This window comes from Netta rufina, assembly GCF_964035555.1.
Source record: "Netta rufina genome assembly, chromosome: 1".
NCBI classification, from domain to species: Eukaryota; Metazoa; Chordata; class Aves; order Anseriformes; family Anatidae; genus Netta; species Netta rufina.
This window is the reverse complement of record NC_140123.1, coordinates 169,241,113-169,264,488: the sequence shown is the minus strand read 5'-3', so window position 1 is coordinate 169,264,488 and position 23,376 is coordinate 169,241,113. Positions and strand designations below refer to the sequence as shown.

General features: G+C 38.8%; 1 protein-coding gene across 1 annotated transcript in view; it reads left to right on the top strand.

Annotated features, from left to right (window-relative positions):
- Positions 1 to 230: 230 nt before the first annotated feature.
- Positions 231 to 23,376, top strand: part of MYRFL (myelin regulatory factor like) — a gene marked incomplete at both ends in the record, with an annotated part of 44,006 nt that continues 20,860 nt past the window's right edge. The window contains 10 exons of the mRNA XM_084306072.1: positions 231 to 276; positions 7,043 to 7,133; positions 10,960 to 11,027; positions 11,122 to 11,380; positions 12,624 to 12,715; positions 14,637 to 14,784; positions 17,159 to 17,354; positions 18,436 to 18,512; positions 19,822 to 19,932; positions 20,507 to 20,597. Coding sequence (XP_084162198.1) covers positions 231 to 276; positions 7,043 to 7,133; positions 10,960 to 11,027; positions 11,122 to 11,380; positions 12,624 to 12,715; positions 14,637 to 14,784; positions 17,159 to 17,354; positions 18,436 to 18,512; positions 19,822 to 19,932; positions 20,507 to 20,597 — 1,179 coding nt within the window. The remainder of the gene's footprint in view (positions 277 to 7,042; positions 7,134 to 10,959; positions 11,028 to 11,121; positions 11,381 to 12,623; positions 12,716 to 14,636; positions 14,785 to 17,158; positions 17,355 to 18,435; positions 18,513 to 19,821; positions 19,933 to 20,506; positions 20,598 to 23,376) is intronic.

Below are 23,376 nucleotides of genomic sequence, written 5' to 3'. Positions count from 1 at the left end.
CTTGCCTCAAAAGTCCTACCAAATGTTCCTTTACATGTAGCAGGGTTTAAACATATCCCAGATGCTAGTTAGGAAGGAATGAGAGTAGCCGGGATGAAGTCAGCTGAAACCTCTGACAAAAGCACGATGTGCTCCTTCGTGCATTCGTGATCACCTGGAAGAGAAACAGCGCGTTTTGCTCAGCCGGACTCTTCGGGCAGCCGAAAGCAAAACGCTTCTCCTGGCTTGTCATGGATGTGGTGGGAGAAAATGAAGCCCTGCAGCAGTTCTTTGAAGGTAAGAGTGTAGTTTTAAGGGAGAGTCTTAACAATTTGTTGTGGCAGCAAAAATACAGCAACTGTTTGGGATTGATTGAAGACAAAACGAAGAACAAAAGCCCCGAAACAGAAGCTCTATTTATACAAAAGTATCATTTAATGCAACACCAAAAAGAAACAGTACAAGTGGTGTAGATGCACTGCAGTGTGTTTTTCTTGGTATTTTGGGGAGAAAAACAAGGAAAGGTGGATCCTGTGGTGCGGTGCTAGGAACTGTCAGGAAGAAAATCAGGAAGTGGCCGAGGTCTCCTCGCCACTTATCCCTTCTGCAGCCCTAGTGATTTTCATGAAGCTGGGGAGCTCCCTCCCTACTCTACCTCATCAAGTCAGGTTGCTGAGGGTTTTCTTTCCACTCAAAATTCCTCTGAAGCTATTTGATTGTAATTGAATCTGAGAAATTAAAAGCCAATATTTTTGTTTGGTTGTCTGGGATCTATCCTTCTGCCTTTTTCCCAAAGTCATTTGACACTCAGGCAGCACCCATCAGTCTTGCCTCTCTTACCACAAAATTTGCTTTCTATCACATTCCTTAATAAAACTGCATCGCAGGTCCTGCCATAACATTACTCAAAATAGCTGTTAAAAGGCTTACGTATTTTTCACTATCTAAATCTTTTTTTTTTTTCTTCAATTTTCACTTTGTCTTTTTTTTTTTTTTTCTTCTTTTTTTTTTTTTTAAATATTAACTTTCCAAATCCAAGCTTCTCTTTCTATATTTTTATTTCCTTCTATGACCTGTACAGGTATTCATCATCTGTTACGGGTCTTAACTATAACTACCCTTTCTATTTGACTAAAAGAGTCAACATTCTTTGCCAGAATTTATTTTATTTTATTCTATTTTTTTCTTTTGGCTAGCACTAGGTGAAAGGTGGCAGCTCTAACTTCCTAACTTTTGACTTCGATTTCAGTTTAGGAAATGAAGGTCTGCCTGCATTCCTCAAGGAATTGTTTTTAAGGCAAGAAATTTAAATCAGCGAACCACAATCTAGGGCTGCTAGCAGACAAATGTGTTTTTTATGGATATTACAAAATCCATACCATGTTTCATAAGTTCACTTTAAGTCGCAGAGATCAAAAACTAATAAACTTGGTTTTGCTTTCAGCAAGATAGTTGTTTTTATCAAGCTATTTGTTCAAGTATTGTACTACGTAGCTGTTAAATACTCAAAATAGTGTTGGATATGAATTACATAAAAAGCTGATCACCAGAAAACTTTTTAAGAAGTTCCTTGGGAAATGGCTTTCTGGGAAGTATGGGCTGGATTTGGTTGACTTCTGTGACGATACTATGATGGTAGAAAATATATCAGGGATTTTAGCTGTGCGAGCTGTTTAGCTAGAATTACTAATTGTAATTGTACTAATTGTAATTCTAGAATGACTAATTTAACTCTCTTTAGAAGGTAGTTAGGTAGAACATCTGTATGGGTGGGGAGAATCCCTGTCAATTCCATTTAATCACGGAAAAAATGAAACATTTTGGAAAGTCATGTTCCTTTAGTAATATCGTGTGGTTCTGCTGTGTAGAACTAGAATATGACAAAGGTCTGCGAAGGTGATGCAACATGAGGGGATGACATTTGTTTCACTGTCTGGACACTGACACTAGATGTATGGCAAGGCTACAGAAGCTAATCACTCTTGCTTTCAGTATGTAGGTAGCTAGACACCTCTTGCTGTTAAACCGCAGGTAAATTTGAAAAGGGAGCAGGCTTATTTAAAGAATGGCTTGAAGTCTTTTCTTTTTCACTCTGCTGAAAGTAAGGCCAGCTTTGACTGCTTCTTTCCAACTTAGCAGTACGGCTGGTGGTTTGGCTTTAGAATGCTTCCAAATGAGACAAGAGCAATAAACTGCTAAGTCTGATTTAGTGGCCTCTGAGATTAGTCATAGCAGCTGGAACATTGTCTTTCAAGGCTACAAAACAGCTGAGTCTTGCAATATCAAGTTTCAAATGCTGCCGCTAAAGGAAGTCTCTGATTCATCAGTGCTTCAGCTTTGGCTTCCAAATGGATCAGCTGGCAACTAAGCACATTTAAAATGTTTTGCAGGATTATTTGAAATTCATGAGCGAAAAAGAATCCCACTTCCCCTGTTGCTTTAGTTCCTAACAGCGCATATATGTTCTGACACTCATTATAAGATCAACTTGCATTTGCAGTATTGAGAAGGACAGCCTGAAGAAGTTTTCAAGGAAAATGAGATAATGTAATGATTGTTTTCCTGTGAATCACTATTTTCAATAATCAATAGACCTTAGATTAGATGTGACTCTAGCTGGGATTTGACCCTGGCTTTTTCTCATTCAAGAAAATGGCTTTTCTCTTGTGGTGTGGCTGTTCTGAAAGTTTTCTGTCTTGTTTCATTCCTCTCACACTAGACACTTGATCTTTGATTTCTCTTGAAATAAATAGTTTTATTATTAAAATATTTAGAGTTTTGAATCAGTAACTTCCCATTTGTCAAAGGGAGGCCAGAGCTCCCCAGTTTTTTTGCCTGTCCATCTGTAGCCCAGCAATCTATTCTTGCTGATGTTACCAATAGGTTGAGACACAGAATGAAGGCCAAAGTAGTTGCGCTGTTAAATTCAGCCTTCTCCTGTTTTGCTGCTGTTAGAAGCTACGTTCAGGTGTCTGAGATGTGTGTTTGGCCTCAGTGCCCTCTGTGAAGAAGTCTCCTAACAGTGGAATCACCACCTGTCTTTGTACTCATGCTCCTGCATGGATAACACTGAATCTATCTGAATTAAGCCACAGAACAAACCTGCCATTAAACATGAAACACTTAAAAAACCAAAGGCCTCTCCTACAATTTTAAGGATGAAAGATTGAAACAGGAATAAAAGATAACTTGACAACTTAAAAGGACTCACTGCGAGATTTCTGTTTCTCTGGAAAATGTTGGTATTTGGGGGAAAAGCCACCTAACATGACACAAGCTCACTTCTTACCTGTTGGAGTGTTGCAGATCTTCCTGCCATTGAATAACTGTGGTCTGTGGAATATCCCCACGGGTTGCAGTGCCATCAGAAAGAAGCTGTTTTGCCCTTAACCCTTTTCTACTCATTGCTGCCATGTGCCTGAGGTCCATGTCCTTTGCCCTGATGGCTGAGCATCTTCTATCAATGACTCCAGTCTGTTCCAGTCAAAATGATCAGGATGATCTTCAGTAATTTAAATAGTGAGCAATCCTTGGGATCCTTTTAGCATGAAGGAAGTTAAGGAATTATCAGCCCCCTGAGTAAGACTTACCTTATTGCAAGACTTAACTTAATGAAGCTCAGCTGGACTTTTCACTGAGCTTTTATAGTGGCCCATAAAGTGTTTTAGTGGTACAGTATCTCCAGATGAATATTAGTTATTAATTCCAAGAAAACATTTCCTTCAAGGTGCAAGGCTTTGTAACAAGCTTTATGAATTTGTCCTTCAGAAGGCAAGTAATACTTAGCATTGATCGTGTTTTATGAGCCACTTATACATCTCCAGCTGTATTTAAGGATTGTCCCGACGGAATAGCTGAGGTTTTGACACAAATCTTACAACAAATAGCTGGAGTTGGCTAGAAACTTCTTGGCATATCTTTTTTAATGTCAAATAATGATCAGTTTAGTATTCATCTGGAAAGCGGCGGCTATGCTTCGTGCCAAATTCAGACCTGTGTGTGACTTTCTCTGGAACAGCGACTCCAGGAAGGACATAAAAAGAATCGCAAGGAGTTTCTGGTTCTGTGCCCCCATCCTTCACTTTGCGTTAGATACTAGTGAAAAGGAGGCAACTGATTTAAATGCAGTAAGGCTCTGTGAGGAAGTGCTGAGGGAATTAACCGAGGCAGGAGATTGAGGGATTGAGACTGCAGCTGTTGGCTTCAGGAGCATACAGGGGAAACTGTGACTGGAGCCTCCTGGCTGGAGGAAAGGAGGTGTCTGCCAAAAAGAGATGTATGAACCAAATCACTGTCAGACAGGGAGGAAGGACAGAGATCAGCCTACTCTGGGGTGCAAGTGGCTGGAAATAGGGGCAGGCTAGCAGGGAATGGACAGGGAAACAGAAGGCAGTGCTGGAAGAGAAGTTTGGGACTTCAGATCAAAAGGAACAGAGCAACAGAATATCTGTCTGATATTTGATGGAGTCCTATGCTGCCCATGACTGCAGTCTGTTCTGTGAGCAGCCCCGTGTGAAGCCCCAGTGACCATATTGCCTCGCCTTTGCATTTCCCCTTGCCCCTCACTGGCTCCAGCTTATTTCTGCTGGTTCCTGGAGGAGCTGGCAGTCCTCTGCACAGTGACACGAGTCACCCAGTGTGGACGCTTCCCAGAGGATGGCTGGGCAGACTGCGCTATGGAGTGTGGTCTGGGAGCAGAGATCCTTGTGTGCCTGCTGATAAGGGCTGCTGATGCTGCACATCCCCTGGCAGCACTGAGCCAGGCATGCGGTTTGGTGCAGGAAGCTGAATGTTCACAGGGGCCTCTCATCAGAGCTTATCCGTGTATACACACAGCTCTCTGCCCTCGTAGTGGCTTTGGGTAACTGGCTTGCACACTACCAGGGAGCAACAAGAACAGTAAATAAACTCCCAGTCAAAGTGTCAGTGTGCTTTATCTTCCCCACGCCCATATCTTTCAAGTGCCTACCATGTTTCAAAGCCTGTTAAATGGATGCCAGTGTTTTAAATACATTTGCATATGGTCCAGCAGCTCCTCCTCTGCTGAAACATGCTAGTGCAAGCACTGGCTGGCACAGAAAAGGAAAGTACATGCAGAAAGAAAGAAAAAAAAAGGTTAAGTTCTACAGTGCAGCCAAATGTAGTGTGGCTCTTCTGTACATCAGCATCATGAAATTCCTTGGCGGTGGGCTGTCTTCCTGGTGTGCTTCCTTCCTCCCCCAGCACAGTTACTTATTCCTTCCTTCTCCTCCTACCCATTTAACCATTAGTGCAAAAGGTAGAGGTTAAGAGGGAATAGTGCATATTGCTGTTGTTGTCGCTGAGCAGGAGGGCTAATCTCTGGACTGTGGGATGCTTGTATCAAAGACCCTGTCCGATTTTGTTTCAGAGCTGTACTTCAAAAGAGTTTGTTTCTGATCTTGGTTAAAATAAAGCAATTCTTGGTTTTGTGGAACAGGAAAAACCATGTTAGTAACAGGGCTGTTTCATTATGCATGAGGGCCAGGCTACTTGAACAGGAGGTCAAGTTTTAGGGAGGTTGTTGAAGAAAGCCAGGCCCCTGTGTACTTTCAAGCTGGTTTTGCAAAGTGCTTTGTTTGCTACTTATTCAAGATTTACCATATTACAATGTTGCTGAGGCAAGTAAGTCTGCTACACCTATTGAATCTGCTCCTCTCCGAGGTGTGGAGAACAGCTTTGTATACAATGCTGGTAGGTTTGGATGTAAAAATCTACCAGCACACCTGCAAGTCACAATCTCAGGGTGAACGGCAGCTAGAATTCAGCCTGTAGTACCAATAAGCAAACCTAGATTCCCCTGTGCTCACAAAGCTATTTTGGAAACATTTGTTAGCAACTTGAATTTATGTAGTAAGACACACACACACACACAGGGGAATTGCTGTGCAAGGTGGTCAAAGCGGGTATCAGATGCTGCTTGCAGTTAAGCAATGTCTAAACACTGGATCAGGAAAGAAGCACATGAGACAGAGACAACAGAAAAAAAGAGAAGAAACCTTAGGACTTCTATGATTTTGGTGTCAGCCACTTGGGGCTGAGACACGCAGCTGTCGATTTACAGGCTACTCCACTTTATCCTGTGTAGTAGTGAGATAGGACCATGCAGCTCCAGTGGCTGACTGGAGCAAGCAGTAACTTAAACTCCCTTATCTTGCTTGCTTTCTGACTGGACACACCTGTGTTTATAGAAGGCTTGCTGGAAAGCTGGGGAGCCTGCGCAGTAGTTTTATTTGTTTTTCTTTTCTTTAAGGAGAGTTCCGTCTGACTTGCTTGACTTGCTAGGAAAGAACTCATGAATTCCACAGACTTTATAATCATAAAATCTGTTTATAGCCTTCAGTAACTAAGCAGCAAAGGACAAAGTACTGAACCTTTCTGCTCATTAACACATTTAACATGTTATTGGGTTGTTTTTTTTTTTGTTTGTTTGTTTTGTTTATTTGTTTGTTTTTCTAGGTAAATAATAAAAACCCATCAATTCCTTTAACATTTCTAAATCTTTATTTCTGCTTCCTTAATCTATGTTGAGGACAATGGATTTTTAAATTATTTTAGAATAGTTTGAAACTATTAGAAACTCACTGCAGTACCAATGCAGAACGTGGATCTCTGTGAGACATCTGAGCTTTGACTCAATCACCTGTTTTGATCCCAACATAAAAGCATATGAAGTTATCTTCAGAACCCTTTTTTTTTTTTTTCCAGTTGCAGATGGGAGCCCCTCATCCTCTTGCTGTGATAATTCAGTTAAGCCTTAATGACAACTACAAATTGGTGTTTTCCTGGTGCTGCTCCATCATCTCCATCCTCACCTGTATGCTCTCTTTTGCTCTGCGTTTCGTGTCATCTTTTCTCCCCAGAGTGACTATATTTCTAAACAAAAGGGTAACCCATATATCACACATGAGACTTACACATCTGCTAGAACAGGACTGATTTGGTTTTCCTTGTGCATGACATTGGGCAACGTTATTTAGTCTAAAGTACTGATGACTGTACAAATTTCACTCAGAATCTGTCTTCTTGACATCTTTAATTATAGGGCAAGATGTCCACAGAGCCTTGGAGAACCCCATGGTGGATACAAGAATGCTGGAAGAATTCATCAGTAGTGACTTAGAGTTTGGAACTTTGTAAGTATTAGAGCAGCAAATTATTTTCTTTTTTTTTTTTCTTTTTTTCTTTTTTTTTTTTTTTCAGTAGCACATTCATAAAATCTGAATGCAACAGTCAGACCTGAAATCTCTTAATTTCCATAGGACTGTGGTGTGCTTATTTCCATAGGACTGTGGTGTGGTGTTCTTAGTTGAAACTGCGTAAGCGCTGGAAATATAAATTGCAGATAGTAATAGAATATGGTGGTTTTATAGTTCAGCCGAATGGATATGATGATGTCTGGGATAATTCACAACTGTTATACTAATTATGGCCTTAAATGCAAAGCTGTTATTTTTTAATATAACCAAGTGCTGCTTTAGTGTTAACGTTCAGAATAAATGATGTAAATGAGATTAATGTATAATAAATTGAGAGACTAATGTAAACCTCCATGTCTGAGGGGAACAGGTCTACTCTTTTCATCCTAATGATTCCCTCAGAACAAAGAAGCTGTCCATTAATCTTTTCTGAGACTTGTTTTCAGAGTTACAAAGGCTACATAATGCGAAGGGTCATGGTTAAGGGTGGAAAGTTATGCAATGCAGGTCTATCAAGACTTCAAACCCAAATCTTTCATCTAGACAACTGTCATATGATTGTTAAATGTAAAATATGATTAATGGGCTGACACTTGCCAAGAGCAAAGCAAAAGTGGATGTTTTCACAGTAATTAAATGGCTCACAGGACCTTTCACTCTGTACATACTTGGCATTGCACATATTTACTTACAGTGGGCTAAATAGGCTTCTACCTGCTCTAAATCATGAATAATGACTTGATTTTCTCACTGGCCACATTCATAACAGAAGAATGAAGAGGCTGCTGCATATAAATACTCATAGTCTTTGTTCTTAGCATGACTAAACATGTATCAGATTCAACAGATTATCAAACTCCTTTAAGACAACTTTAAAGTGCAACTGTTGCCTTCATACACAAAAACATATAGCATTAATATATATGTACATATCTGGTATCATGAAGCTTAGGTACATTACATGGACATTATAGCTGCAGTGCTAAGCATGAGCAAACACAATGACATAATCTGTTTAAAAGTGCTTCAAAGCAGTGTTTGAGCCTACAATTTATAGGAATGCTTGAAAGGGTTAGGAGCCAATTTCTGAGCCTCCATCATCCCCAATGCAGTTGAGGAACCCTTATATGTCCTTTGAGTGGCCGAGAGTTGGCATAGGATTTTCTCTCATTTAAACTACTTTGAAAACACAATCATAAAGAACTGAAAAACTGGAAATAAAATAGTTATGAGATGTGACAGCCCTGTGCCCTCAGTTGACTGAAGCCAGGAGCACAGCCTCGCTGTAGCAGTCTGCTGGTGACTTATGCTCTTCCTATTTTCAATGCAATGAAGTGGTTTTGCTATGTAGTGTGGGAACACCTGCTTGTTCCTGTGAACTACCCATGAAGGACTTGATTTAGCTTAAACTATGCTCTAGTTCCACCTCTCTCTAAGGCAGTATTCCTTTACATTGTCTGATAGGAGAAATTCTAAAAGTGTAAAAGCAAAACAGAGCATATGCTACAATAAATACTATAAATATATACTATAACATAATCAAGCATATGGGCCAAACACTAAATAATCAAGAAACTTTTTTCAAACCCCTAACACGTGGATGCGCTGAGCTGTTGGACATGAGTTGAGTCGTAAACTGAGAGCAAAGCTCCCAGTGTCAGCTGCAGACAAGCAAGCATTTGCTTTCCATGTGAAAATCAGGAGGAAGGTGCAGAGTAAAATAGCATAGACAAATGTGTTCTTGTACAGATCAGTGTTATTGAAATTTTTCAGAAAGAAAGCAGTTCTTGTTTTCAGAGATTTATGTCTTTGAGTAACAACAACAACAACAACAAAAGGAAAAAAAAAGGAACACTTTAAAAATTGGAGATAGGCAGAAGCATACTTATGTTGTTGTGCTTTCATAATGACCTCTCCCAGCAGGGCTGTTAAAAGAGAAATCTTTCCTGCTTGGCTATGGGGTTTGGCAAGGAGGTGGCTGTGGATCACATGTAATTTCTGGGTTCCCAGCCAGGATTCTTCTGTCATGCCTCCAGCGCCCTGGCTCTGCTACTGATTTTCGGAACATAACTACCTTTCCACCTCATTTTGTCTGTGCACCTGCTCCCTGCCGTGCTCCCACTGGGGGTCTGAAGGTGCTGTGCCATGCAGAGACCTTGCCTGACACCAGGGAGCTGAGTGAGTTACTACTGTGCAACAGTGCTGGCTGTCAGCATAAAAACCTGAGAGGACCCAGCTTCCTGCTTCGTGTAACATGAACTGGGAGATGAGCTTCTTGCTTGTGTAGCTGTACACAGAGGAAAGCAGCCCAGCCCTGCCTGCCTTTGGCACAGCACAGTGTTACTCAGCGGGCGTTTTCACGGCGGGTGACGTGGAAGCTGCTGGGTGGCGGTGCTGCATGTGGAGCTGCATGGGTCCACGTTTTGTGAGCGCTCTTTGTTAGAAGAGCCTCATTTCATAAATTTGTTACCAATTAGCACAAACTTTTGATCACTGACTCGGCTACTGAGATAAAGAGAACATAAGCAATTAAATATACTTCCTCCACACAGACTTCCTGAGGCTCAGTTTCAGCCGAGCGCTTCTGCCTCCTTCTTGCTCTCCAGTCCCCTCCTTGTCTCCTGTGAGGTGACGGGAGGCCTGTGGTGGGGTAGTGGGGTGTAATAGCTCCTCCTTGACACTCTTCACCCTTTTCTGTTTTTCCTGACTCTGCCATGGGTCACTCATGACCCTGCTATCCCCTTGGCACATCCCTGCTCCAGTGGGTCACAGCCTTGCCCCACAGGGTGCTCGCTGCCTCAGCTGCATGGCCGCTTGCCCGCCCGTGCTGCTGTGGGACGCGGGCGCTGCTGACTGCTGAGGTGCTGGCTCCAGCAGGTGAGGGTCAGCCCATGGCCAGTTGGAACCAGCTGAAACTGGCTGGGACTGTCTCAAACTGGCTGGAACCAGCTGCAACTGGCTGAAGTCAAACAGAACTGGCTGAAGTTTGCCAGGACCAGCACCCGGCAGCTCGTGCTTGCCTCCCCTCAGTGCAGCCTGCAGCCCCTGCTACCCAAACCCTGCCTGTTTTTTCCAGTGCACTTTTAAAATTTATTTATTTATTTATTTATTTATTTATTTTTTGTGTAGTCTTCCAGGTGATAAACAACCATTCCACATTGTTGTTTTTATGCCTGAATAGCCCATCTTCAGTGAGGATATGTATATTTATATATATATTTTAAGCTTTCCTGTCTGAGGGCTGCTGGGATGGACCTTTTCTTTTGTGATTTAGACATAAAAGATATTAATTACTCTGTCATCCCTGTTGTGTCCCCCCTCATTTTTTTTTTAAATGGAACTAGAAAATTTGTGTAGGGTTGAGAAGAAGGAGAGTAGATTATCACCCATGAAAACTCTGTGTAAAGCTTCTAGATCTTTTTGGCTGAGCTTGTACAAAGCTTTTGTTTCAAGTCAGACAAATGCCTTTCCCACCCTTTGGGGCAGCCCCTGCTTCCCTCCTCTCTTGGGCGTGTGAGGTGCTGTAATATGGCCTAAGATCTTGTAGTGGTTGTGAGTGCTGTGGCCAAACTGTTCCCTTAAGAATTGTCTGCAGTTAGCAGCTGAAGATGCTACAGCTCTTTGAAATGTGGTGTAGAGAGAATGGAGCTGTTGCGAGCTCCATGTAGGTTGGTGGTCCCCCTCAAACTGCTTTTAGCATTCTCTTGTGGTCATCCTGAATGTTTTCTCCCAGTAAAAATTAACATTTATTTTTCATCCCCAGGCAAAGCCAGTTGCCAGACTCCCCACCAGACTCTGGGTCGGAAGCATGCTCTCCACCACAGCTCAAGAGTAGGTGACGTGAATTCTGCCTCTCCTAAGCTAGCGGGAAGGTCTCCAGCTCCTTTTCTTTCTACTTCCTTTCTTGTCTGTCTGCCTCTTTCAGCCATCTGGAATGATGCTTCGTGGCCAAGTGGACAGCAGCCTCCGCTCCCATGTCCATCGGCTGTGGCACCCAGCAAGCTCCCCTGCAGGTTCCTGGAGACTTTTCCTGACCCTAACGCCAGTGGGCATCCTGGCAGCATTCCCCAAGGCTCCTGTCTGAAGAAAGATAACACCGTGCCTCCATGGAATAATTCTACATCCTCCAGCTCTTTGGGTTTCAATTATTCGTACTTCCAACCAAATGTACCTCAGATTTCCAGGTAAATGATAAAACCTTTATGCAAGGGATGAGACAGATACAGAAAAAAAATGGAGCTGATAGAAGACGTGGTTAAAGGCTGGTGTAAAATCCCTGTGGGTGCAGGATTTTCCACGGGGTGGCAGTGTTTAGACATGTTTGATACGCTTATGTTTGAGGGTTCTTTAAACATCTTGATTTAAATTAGCATTACAATGTGTGGGAATGGACTTCAATTTTAAGAAAGTTACAAGGCTAAAGAGGGATCAACAAGTAGTTAGTAACTGGATTATAAAAATATTTAGGTGTTTTGCAATACTTTCCACGGGGATTTGTCCGTGAGGGTCTTGAAAGTGTTTTGACATGAGAGAAAAAAATTGTCTTATCAATGTAAGCAAGTGAAATGGTATTCATATACCATCTGCCATATTTATCCACCAACATGTTCCAGATGCTTAATTAAAATACATTGGGTAGTGCAAGCATCCAACCATGACATCTAGTAAGAATGAATTGACCAATGCATACCAGAGGGGGACCTCCCTGGTTGTTGGGAGATAATCCAAATTCATCAGTGTTAGTCCTGGGCTTGCAAATTCTCTGTCTCCTGCTCTGCAGGGAGCTCAATTACAGATTACATTGGTGATGTGGGTAAAGGAAGCTGGGCCTAGATTTCTTGGTGAAGCTGTTTAGGTTTTTTATTTTCTTCTGTATCTTCAGGACAGTCTGTGACCTGGGATATTCTATATTATATTTTATAATATCAAAAATTTAGAATAAGATATTTCCCCTTTGCAGAAAAGAGCATATTTTGAAATTTCAGTTTCTAGGAAAGGGGAAAAGTGTTTCCCACCAGTTTTCCCTCGAAATGTCGTCATTAATGCATTAGTTTAATAGCTATCAGTCTTTTGTTTTCTGTGTAAGAAAAGTGAGTTCACATTCAGGGAAGTAAAATTATTTAAGAAAATGGTGTGATTTTAATGCAGATATCAGGAAGCAATAAAATCCTTTCTCACACGCACTCTGTAAGCTTTTGAAGAGATTAAGTTCTCTATTCATACAAAATTAAAAATATGCTAATTTATGTTTTGGAAGAGAAAATTGCATAATTCAGATCAAAAAAACCTAAAAACAATCTCCTCCTCCTGGTAAATCAAAATCTGGGTGACAATACAGTTAGAATGAGATACCTGGGTATTCTCTTATAATGACTCTAGTATCTGTATTCCAACTGAAATTAGTAATGTGACGTATTTTTAAAAAAGTATTTCTACAGCATCAGGCAAAAAAAGAAAGTTATCACAATTACTGGGAGATAACAGTGATCCTCCAGTCTGGCCTAACAGCTGCAGTCAAGGTAAGCAGATGTGTGAAGATGGAAATTAATGTTTCATACCACAGACAAGTAAATGTTTTAAGAGCACATGTTGTAGTGACTTTGCAAAGGTAGTGGTATTAACAATCTGTACTCTACTACAAAGTTTGGAACATTTTTTTTTTTTTTTAATTTATTTTTTAATAAGGACCTATGTATATTTGGGAAAGAGAGATGAAGTATTAGAGGTCTTTGCTTACTGACTACCCCCCAAACAAAATAGTCTGCCCTTCTCCATGCCTGCAGATGATAGCCATACTCTGCTGACTTGCTTGGCACTAAATTGACTGGGCAGAGAAACTTGGTTTAGTTTAGCAGGGGATTAATGTAGTGGGTGAGAGAACAGATTGCATTTTTCCCTTTATGATACGATTTATCAACTGTGTACTTTTTCTACAAAGTGTAGAAAATTGTTCAAGTTAGTAAAACCTGTGTTCTCCACCCCTTCTCCAAATTAACTTAGTGTTTTATCAAGATAAATATGCTGAGTTTATACCAATTGCTATAAAAAATCTTATCAGCCATGTACAGAAGCGCATCAGCTTCTGTGAACTGTGAGGCTGTCTGTGAATCAACAGTTTGTAATAAACAATTTATCTGAGGAATTTTCAGCCTTGTCTATAAGTGGAAAATCTGAAAGTTTCATGTCATTTCTTCAGTGTAAGTTTTATTTAAGCATTAATTAATTAATTAATTATTTTTTTAATGAATGACAAGTGGATTTACTAGGTTAGTTTTCCTTTGGTACCTGCTATTTAATTGTGACTCGTTCTCTGAGTCTATCACTCCTGTAAAAAGAAGATAAGTAGTTCCAGAGCAGACACTTCTCTTGCTAAAATTGTTATTGCTGTTTTTAATACTTAAAGATACTACTTTGAAATATGATTTCTTTGGGAGTCTGTGATGAGAAAATCTCACTGACTCCTTTGTAATTGGAAGAAGAACACAATAATTAATAAAAATGTCATGGTGGGGATCTTTTAGGAATGAGGTGTGAATCTTTTTATTATTTTCTTTAATAGTATGTTTGCCCCTGATTATATTTCAGAAATGGGAATTTGCAAATGAAGCTTGGGCCTGAAATAATTGCTTTAGCAGTAGGCTCTGTCAAAATGCTGCCACAGGCCATGGAAAGATTTTAGTTTATATGCTCAGTGACATATTTTCTCCCATCCTTACCACACTCACTTTATCTGTTTCTCTTACCACATTCTCCTTTGTCATCATGAAATGTATAATATCTCAATGAATTGTGGTTGACCCTATTTATCTCAAAATGCTATAATACATAGTCAGTAAGCTTAACCAGTTAACCAGACGCAGTGGTGAATGTGGTTGCTATTGGAAAACTGCATCTTTGTCTTTCAGACTAAGTACGTGCTGCAATGAGCTGGGGTATATTCAGTTTAAACCTGTACTAGAGAGAGTGGGAAACATCTGTAATTCTTTTGCTTCTTTCACTGCACTTATTTGACTTTGTCCCACTTTGCTCTTTGCACAGCTTCTTGCAATGTTGCAGATAACTTGTGGTTTAGAATAAAATGTTTAGCTTTCCATTGTGGGCTTTTTTTTTTTTTTTTTTAATTGTTATTATTATTATGATTTCCCAAGGGAAACTATGTATCCTTTGGGAGATAATAGGAAGTGCTACTTGTACAATATTTCGCCAATTAGGAAAGGTAAAAATTTTACTTTGTGTGATAAGGGAATATAGCAGGATCTTTTGGAATAGCTGCAAAGGAAAATAAGATTTAAATATATTTTATTTGCAATATATTTGTGCATTAGTGTTTTTTTTTTTTTTTTTTTTTTTTGGTGCTTTATATGTATGTAAATATATCAAAATTTTAATGCAGGATTTTTTGCTAGTAACAATCAGTGAATTGTATCTGTCTCTCTACAGCAACTCTTAAGGACTGTGCAGTTGAGGTGCAAGAATATGACAGTGATGGACAGAATACTGCTTTGGAGAAATGCTATCAAGCTCTAACATGGCAACTGTACCAAACTTCTCAGTGGAACAGCTTATTTAACTCTAATTATGAAAAACTGTAAGCACTGAAGATTGCACTTGGAAAAAGTGTATTATTTTATTTTATTTTATTTTATTTTATTTTATTTTATTTTATTTTATTTTATTTTATTTTATTTTATTTTATTTTATTTTATTTTATTTTATTATTTATTTTCCTGTCCCTGTGGTTTTACAGAAATAAATGCTACTTTTGGCATTCCTTGTTCTTTCTGACTATAAGACTGGAGAAGGAGGTATAGCAGTGGTGGGTTATGAATCTGCAGATATATCAGATAAGCAGAACTTTAAACACTGCTTGAAATTCATGCTAGATTTTCTGATTTCCTTTCAGGGATTTAGGAGCAAAAGAAAAAATAATTTAATGTAAATACCTGTAGTTTTTCTTCTTTTGTCAAGCACATTTGTGGAAGTACTTACTGAACATATTGCATATAATGGCCTAAAACATTAATGAAATGGAAACAGAAGATACCTGTATTACTTCTGGATTCACATGACCAATGTGTTATAACTGTAGTCATATATGTATCACGTGCAACTCTTTAGTCAAAGACACAGAGTTTTTCTGTTTAAATCAAAATTGTAAACCATTTTTTTTTTTTGCCTCATGATCTGGGAAGGGCTATTCCAAGTTCACTTTACATCTCAGGTTTTCTCCATTCTAGTATTTAGTGCATGATCCCTTTTAACAAAAGCCCTTCTACAGTGTCTGCTCTATGCCCCAGGATTGGTGCAAACAATTTGTTACTCTCTCCACAGGACTTAGTAAATTTTAAGTTTCTTCTAGCTAAAGCTGTTTAAAGTACTCATGGCAGATTGGAGTTTATCAGTCTCATTGCTGGACACTGACACTCCCTGTTATTGCACTGTGTGATAGGAGTAATATACACCACAAGGGGACTGACGTGATGGGAGAGCAGACAGCTCAGTGTTTGCACCTTTCTACTACTTGGGAGCTGGGTGGGCCAAGAAACCTCACAGTACCTCAGATATGTCTGGGATATGAAGTGTACCTCTAAATGGAGGTGGTCTTCAACTCTTCTTGTGCCTTCATTTCATTTGAGCTGTGAGTTAATGGTGGGAGACTCCTTTCCCCACATGCTCCTGTATACTTAAAATTGAAGTTCCACACTTACATTTCTTGGTGGCTTGTATCAACAGAGATAAGACAATGCATTGCTGAGTATTGAAACATCCAAATACATGTGTTGTTACCATGAGTGTGCAAAGTTACTACTTGCAGAGGAAGTCGGTATTAGATTTAAGTGAGGTCAATGGCAGAGCTGTTGTTCCAAGACGCTCTGTAGTTTATGGCACAGTGCACAGATTTGTTCTGAGTAGGAATAGGAATTAACGGCAATCTGACTTCATAGTTTTGAAGTGGTTTTCTCTCTATTCCCTGCACCAGATAATTTGTGATTGTTTGAAAGGGACATCTTACTCATCATTTATAAAAAGATAACAGTCTGTACATTTCTTGTAAATTGTAAATACATTTTGATTCTTCCAACCAGTGATGTGCAAATAAGCTCTGAAAAGCCATCTTCACTAGTTGTATTAATGAGAGGTTCGCAGTAGCATCAGACAAGAGATCATCATTACCCAACTTTCATTAGCAAGACAGGCCAATGACCATATAAGAGAGCTTTGCCATGTAGTCCTATTATTTCAGAATTACCCATCACTTAAATCAGAGAACATTGCTGGGTGAGTTTATTCGCTGTTTTAGAAAGATCTTTTGATATCTTTCCTTGTCTGCTGTGAATTATAAGGACAGAATATTCCTTCTCTTTGGGTGACAGATTGGTCCTTTGAAATAAATGGAAGAGAGTTTTGTTAGTTGGGGTAGGATGGAAAATATTACTGAAGAGTTTTATAAAGGTCTGTCCATAGTTATCTACAGCTTTGTTTTTAGTTTGAGTAAAGGCTTATTTAACCCTAGCAGATTCTGCAGAAGATCTTGGTGTGGGAACTGAAGAAAAAATAGGGAATCTTGCTGTTTCGTTAGCACATTGCTGTCTGCAGCAGTAGTTCAGCTCTGTTGTTTATAGCAATGTTGTAATGAATTCTTGAATGTGCTAAAAGGTTTGGTGCACAGAGTTCCTTTATACCAGATTTGTAAGTGAGGATTATGTAAGCTTTCCCACCTCTGGTTTCCAAACATTTAATGTGTCAGATGAGAATTACCACATTTTACATGCATTTTCATTTTTACACCTCTAAGAGGCCAAGAAGAAAATAACTGTTGAACCAGTGATTGTAAAGGTGTATTTTCACTCTCATTTTGTCAGTAAAAATCTGAGGGATTTTTAGTCCACATAAAAAGTAGGAACTTGAGATACAAATATATCTGTACTTATGGTTGCTATTCTTTCTTCTTGTCTTTGTAGACCTGCTGTAGAATATCACATTGTCACAGACAAAGGATTTAATTTTTCAGCAGTGGATGATGCTTTTGTGTGCCAGAAGAAGAATCATTTCCAAATCACAGTCCATATTAGAATCACTGGACATCCAAAATATGTCAAAACTCAGCTAGGGATGAAACCAATAGAAAAGTTTTACTTGAAAGTTTTTGGAATAAGGGCAAGTATTTATCTTCTTTGTGTATATTACTTTTAATGTTAGTATGTGATTATCCACATAATGAGGTAAATAATTGAAGTGGACGCTCTTCATAATCATTTTCGTCCAAGAACTGGCAAAAGACAACTCTTAAAACTACTAATGACTTCTGTGTGGTACTCTGGGGGAGTGATGGTTGCTTGTGTTTGGTACATGTTGAAATTTATAATGCTTGTCTGACGCGTGGTTTCGGTGACTTCCCTCTTGCTGGCTGAAGTTTTCTTCCTTCTGCGGGCAGTGCAGTGAAGCCAGCTGGTGTGTAGGTGGCCAGCCTATCCATTGACCAAGAAGATGTGTAGAAAAAAAATCACAAAGCAAAGAAAAAGAATCAAATCTGTTTTTCCTGAACAGTTCACATGTAGAAAACCAACACAATACCCCAGTTTCTTCTTGCCAGGTTTTCAATTTTCATTTAAAGAACCAAATTCTTTCTGGCCTATATGGGTCCACAATCTTGCATATAGAGAAGTAATATGAGATTTTCTTATTTCTGAAAGATTTTACCATTTTTTACTTTCTACCAAAATTTAGTTATTTAAAAAATCCCTGTAGTTGTTTTGCTTAATACTCTCTGAAACATGAATGCAGAATAAATTAGTGAGTATTATTGTCATGTGTTCCTCTGTGCACCAAAGTGCTTCTTGGTACCATTCCAGAAAGGTACCAAAATTTACATTAAAATAACTTACTGCCTTATGTAGGCTTGGTTCTCATGTTAAAAAATGACATTTATGATTTGAAATAGAACAAGCCAATAACAGTCAAGACTCAGAAATTAAATGTTCTTTTGCAAATTATTGTATCATTTTTTCTATTTTCTGTTTCTTTCAAATTATTTGCAAGAATGATTTGGGACTTTAGACTAGCTAGAACAGAGCATTGATCAAGTGTCAGTTGAGTAGGTGTATATTCCCATGTTACTTTCTACTAAGTTACATGAGGAATGAGAGAGATTGCACAGTTTGCCTGTTCATTTCTATTGCAAGTTTTATATCTGTAAAAATTTAGTATTCTTGTCATTTTGATTTTTTTTTTTTAATAGGTGGAGTCTCCAAATCAAACTATTGCTATTGAACAGTCTCAGACAGATCGAAGCAAAAAAACTTTCCATCCTGTTAGGTAAGAGTTTTGAGAAATATATTCCATTTTATTTCGATAATAGAGTGGGCTGAACTTTGATGTAGTTCTTTCTTGGAAACTCATAGTATCTCTAAGTCATCTTCTGATCTTTACTCAAATTCTGTTCCCAATGAGTACATAAAATTGCTGTAGTAATATATACCTGGTCTCCCTTCATTAAGGAAAAAAATTCAGCAGCTTTACAAATGCCCATCCCATATATTTGCATTCAGCTAGCAGCGTTGTTGTATGGTACTGGGGCTGGGTGGTGGATGCATTTTCCATCTTAAGAACTGTAAGTAGTGTTCCTGCTCTCATGAGACTACAGGGACATGAGATGTATGTGCAGTGCTTTTAACGGGAAGTGGCCCAAATAGGAATATACATGCAACTTCTCCTGGGAACTGTCTGCCATTCTTCTGCATCTTAGTCAGCAGCAGAACCAGTATTTGTTTTTATCTAAGTGTTTCCTGTTGGAGCTGGTCTGTTCTCTAAAAATAATTGAATAAGCCTTACAGCAGAAAAAGATAAGACATTGTCAAGTTTGACAGGACAGTGTTTGGATAAAGGCTGCAATATACAATCTACAAAAAAAATGAACTTTGAGCTTGGACAAAGAGCTAGATTTTCACTTAATTAATTATATCGTAGCATTATTATTCCTTTTACATACTGAAAAGTAGATTCTGGGTGCATGTCAATTGTTTCATGTGTGATGATAGTGGAATTTTCATTTATGGTAGACAAGAAGGTGGTATGTGAACTGTTGTTTTCTCCATGCAAACTGTTTAATCTTATTATTTATTACTTATGAGAGTGGTGCCACTATGTATTTGAGACACATATGTACGTTTTATACTTTTAGACAGACAAATTAAATGCAGATGAAGAAAAAAGGTCAAGCAGTAATTTTTTTTATAATTTTAATATGTTAAGTTCGAATCCAATAGTAAGCAACGTTGCCTTTGGCAAGCAACAAATTCTCATCATATATTGCACATATGGTTTTAGTATGTTCACAACTGTGTACAAACTTACCAAGAAGCAAAGATTCCTACTAATAAGAGCAGCTTCTCATTCCTGGTCTTTTATCGTGTATGTTTATCTCATTGACAAGATCAGTGTGATTTTTATGCACTTTTATAAATCAGTGTTGCTGCATTTTTACTGGGGTACCACTGTTATTTTTTTTTTTTTTCATTTCTCATCTTTTTTTAAAACTGTTTTAATGATCTTGAGGAAATCTGGGTAGATCCAGGTAGATCTCTAAATAGTTATTTCCTTGATCTTGTTTCCTTTCCTGTTTTAGAGTTGATCTGCCAGGGGACCAGATAACTAAAGTAACATTGGGAAGGTTGCATTTCAGTGAAACAACAGCAAATAACATGAGAAAAAAGGGGAAGCCTAATCCTGACCAAAGGTATTGTTGGCCTGTGTGTGGGAAGTGGAAAAAAGAACATCTACTTTAGAGTGGAGCTGAAGTGTGTTAAAAATCTCAGTGTTACCAAATAGTGTGATTTATTTGTTTCAAATTCTGTGATACTTCATATCTGCTTAAAGGCCTGTCTTCTAGAGTAACAAAATGATATGAGAACAAACAAATGAAAAAATAAGATATTTTCATCATTAAAGATCATTTCAAGAAATCATAGCCAGAGTGTTGTTGGCTGAGATACCGAGGAAGTCAAAAGATCCCATCCCAAATAACAGTCATTTTCTTCTGGAGAAAGAGGATTCTTCATCCTTAAGTCTTCATTACTTAAATTTGTGACTTTTTTTTTGGTTCATTTTCAGTGATTCGGGTGATTGAAAGAGCATATTACTTGAGAGTGATACAAACATTTTCTCTTTCATCTTGTAACAAACATATTTTTTAAAATGTTCTGTCTATCTTTTTATGTATCAGCAATAGCAATTGTATTTAAAACATCTTATTTTCTTCTGTAACAAGGCATCATTTCATTTTTTTCTTCATTAAATCAATTTCAAATTAGATACTTCATGCTGGTGGTTGGACTGTATGCTGTCTCTCAGGATCAATTCTACTTGCTGTCTGCAAATGTCTCTGAAAAGATCATTGTAAGGGTAGGTAGAAATTTATATTACTTTCATGTTTACTGTTTTAATACCCACAGGAGACTACCAGGAGTGATTCTCCAATGTAAAAAGAATTACCATTAAATAAGAAATATGGATAAAAAACACAAACAATTGCATATGTTATGAATAGATTGCTATCTTATAATTAACAGGATTTTAAAACATTAAAAGTGGGCTACAGAAGACTTTAAAAAGAAAGCTTGTTGTGAATACAGAATACGTTGATTTTTCCAGATTGTTTTTCCTTTGAGGTTAAAGAGTTGCCTGTACTTGCTAGGAATTTGGTAAATGCTTTCATTGGCTAAATGCTTCATTTTCAAGGGACAATGAGAGTTAAAAAAAAAAAAAAAAGTGCAAGCAAAGAAGTAGCTCTGGGAAGATGAAGACTTATGACTGGCACTTTCCAGTGTGTCTGAGCTCTTAACTTGGTGGTTGTAATATATGTTTCAAAACAATACATGTAAGAATTTGTCTCTCATCCTTATAACCTTTACGTGGATAAGAGGTTTGAAAAATAAAGCTCTCCTTTTAATATTCAGCCTTAACCCAAAGTTAGAGCTAGACTTGGAAGAGACAAAAAACCCAGTGCTGTAATGTAATGGGAGCTATGGAGGGGCCGGGCAAGGAAGGAGAGTGCTGCAGAAAGTCTTCAGTCCCAGCAAAGTTTTGTTTGGGCTTAAGCTAAATGCCGTGCAGGAACATAGCTCCTCCCTACAGTTTGGGTTAGGGTTCCAGTTGGGTTTTAAAGGGAGAGGTAAAGTGGAAAGATGAAACATCAGTGGGGCTAGAAAGGGATTCCAGCTGAACATGAGAGCTGCTCGGAGCTTACAGGTGGGCTTTCTTTTGTGTGAGCCAAAGACAGTCTGTGTTGTACCTGGGCACTATCTAGAGAAAGGGCTAGGGTCTGAAAAGTGAGAAAGTGCAGAGCTCCAGTGTGAGCTGGTTGGAGAAGGCCCTGCAAAGGGAAGGTTAGGGCTGCCAAAACATTTTTATTCTGGTCACTTTTTCATGTGAATCATACGTGGGAATCTGGGTAACTCCAGAAGAGTTAGAAAGATTTTAGAAATTTACATTTTTCTTCAATTTTTAATGTTAGATTCTTTTAAAATTTCAATGAATAATGTTTATTTCAAATAATAATTTGAACAATGTGAGAGCACGTTTTTTGAACAGGAATCCAATGAATGGGACTTTGCAAACCTGCCCATTATTCCAGCCAAAGAAAAATAAGAAAAGCAGAAGGAACAACACTGGCTGTGATTTGAAGTAGTGAAAATGTCAGCAGGAAAGCTGGAGGAAAAAAAAAAAAAAAAGGCAGTTTTCCAGATGTCTGAAAGGGTTTTAGTGGATGGCAGGGTAACCTGAGCCAGCCACTGGTTCCTTTAAAGTGGCAAAGCTGTGCAAATGCACTGCAAGAGAAAGGGGCTCCTGTGCTGGCTCTTTACGTACTGAAGTATAACATAACAAAACTACCAGCTGACCAGTGGTTATCAGGCATATCAGATCATGCTCTAATTGTGGCAAAGAGTGAGAAGAGCACAACATCATGCACTACAGATGTCAAAGCCTTGTGAAAACCCGAGAACCCGAGACTCCTTCAAATGACTATGAACTTTTTGTCACAATTGTACTCTGCTCAGGCTGAAATTTGAAAGCCTGAATTCAAAGTAAAAAAAAAAATAATAAAAATAAATAAATTGACTAAATTAATTATTGAAAACAAATGCCTTTTCTAACTATACACACTCCTTTGTTTTTTGGTATTCTTTGAAAGACTCTGGTTCTCTGATATGGAATTTCTAATGTGAATTAATTGTAAACATTATAGAGGATTTTAGAGACTGTGAATACATTTATTCTGGGGTCCCTCAATGAAAATGACATTTGGTAAACCAGACAGTCATCATTATTCATTTGTCCAGATGGTGACCTCTCCAGGAACTGCTATTTATAGACTTTGCAGGTCTCTGGAATCTAGCAAACAGGTTTTGAATGTATCTTACACTGTAGTATCTCAGTTGCCAAAAGCAAAACTCATTTGGTAACTGTAACTTGCAGGAATTGCTGTTAGAAGGTGCATTTGTTCCTGCCTATTTCATTATGCATTGTTTTATACCAGTTCAAAACCACAAATAATTGAAAAAAAACTTCATTATTTAATTTTGGTTTTGAGGCATATCAGTAATACTTAAGCTGTTTAGAATGTCAAAAGACTTTTGATTCAGTGACTTCATTTTTGCATGTGTGTTTTACGGTGAAAATGCTCACAACAAGGTAAGTATTTCCTGGGCTATGGTTTGAGGTACATTTCATTTGGGGGCAGCACAGAATAAACCATGTTTGACTCACGTTTGTTCCTATCAGACTTCTTGCTCTTGTTACCACACTCCTCCTCAGTCATGCTGGTAGAACCGTTTTTCTGGGGTCCTGCAATTAACCGGAAAGGTTAAAAGCTGAAAAGTTTTTAACTTGTGTTAAAAACAAGTCTAATTTTTTTGCTTGGCTGATTTTAAGTCAGGCTGGTTCCTCCATCCTGGTCTATGTCAGGGCATCAACTGAGGGCTGGCAGGTGGAGATGAATGATGGGGAGTGGGCTGCCTACACTGGTCCTGCTGCCAAAAGAAATGTGCATCAAGCTGTAACCCTGGGCAGATTTTGGATTCCTTTCTGCCCCTGTCCCACAGCTTTCCGTTCCCTCGGTAGTGCTGAGGTGATTGTCTGTGTGGCATTGCTGCAAAATGACTGCAGTAGATAGAACAGGCTT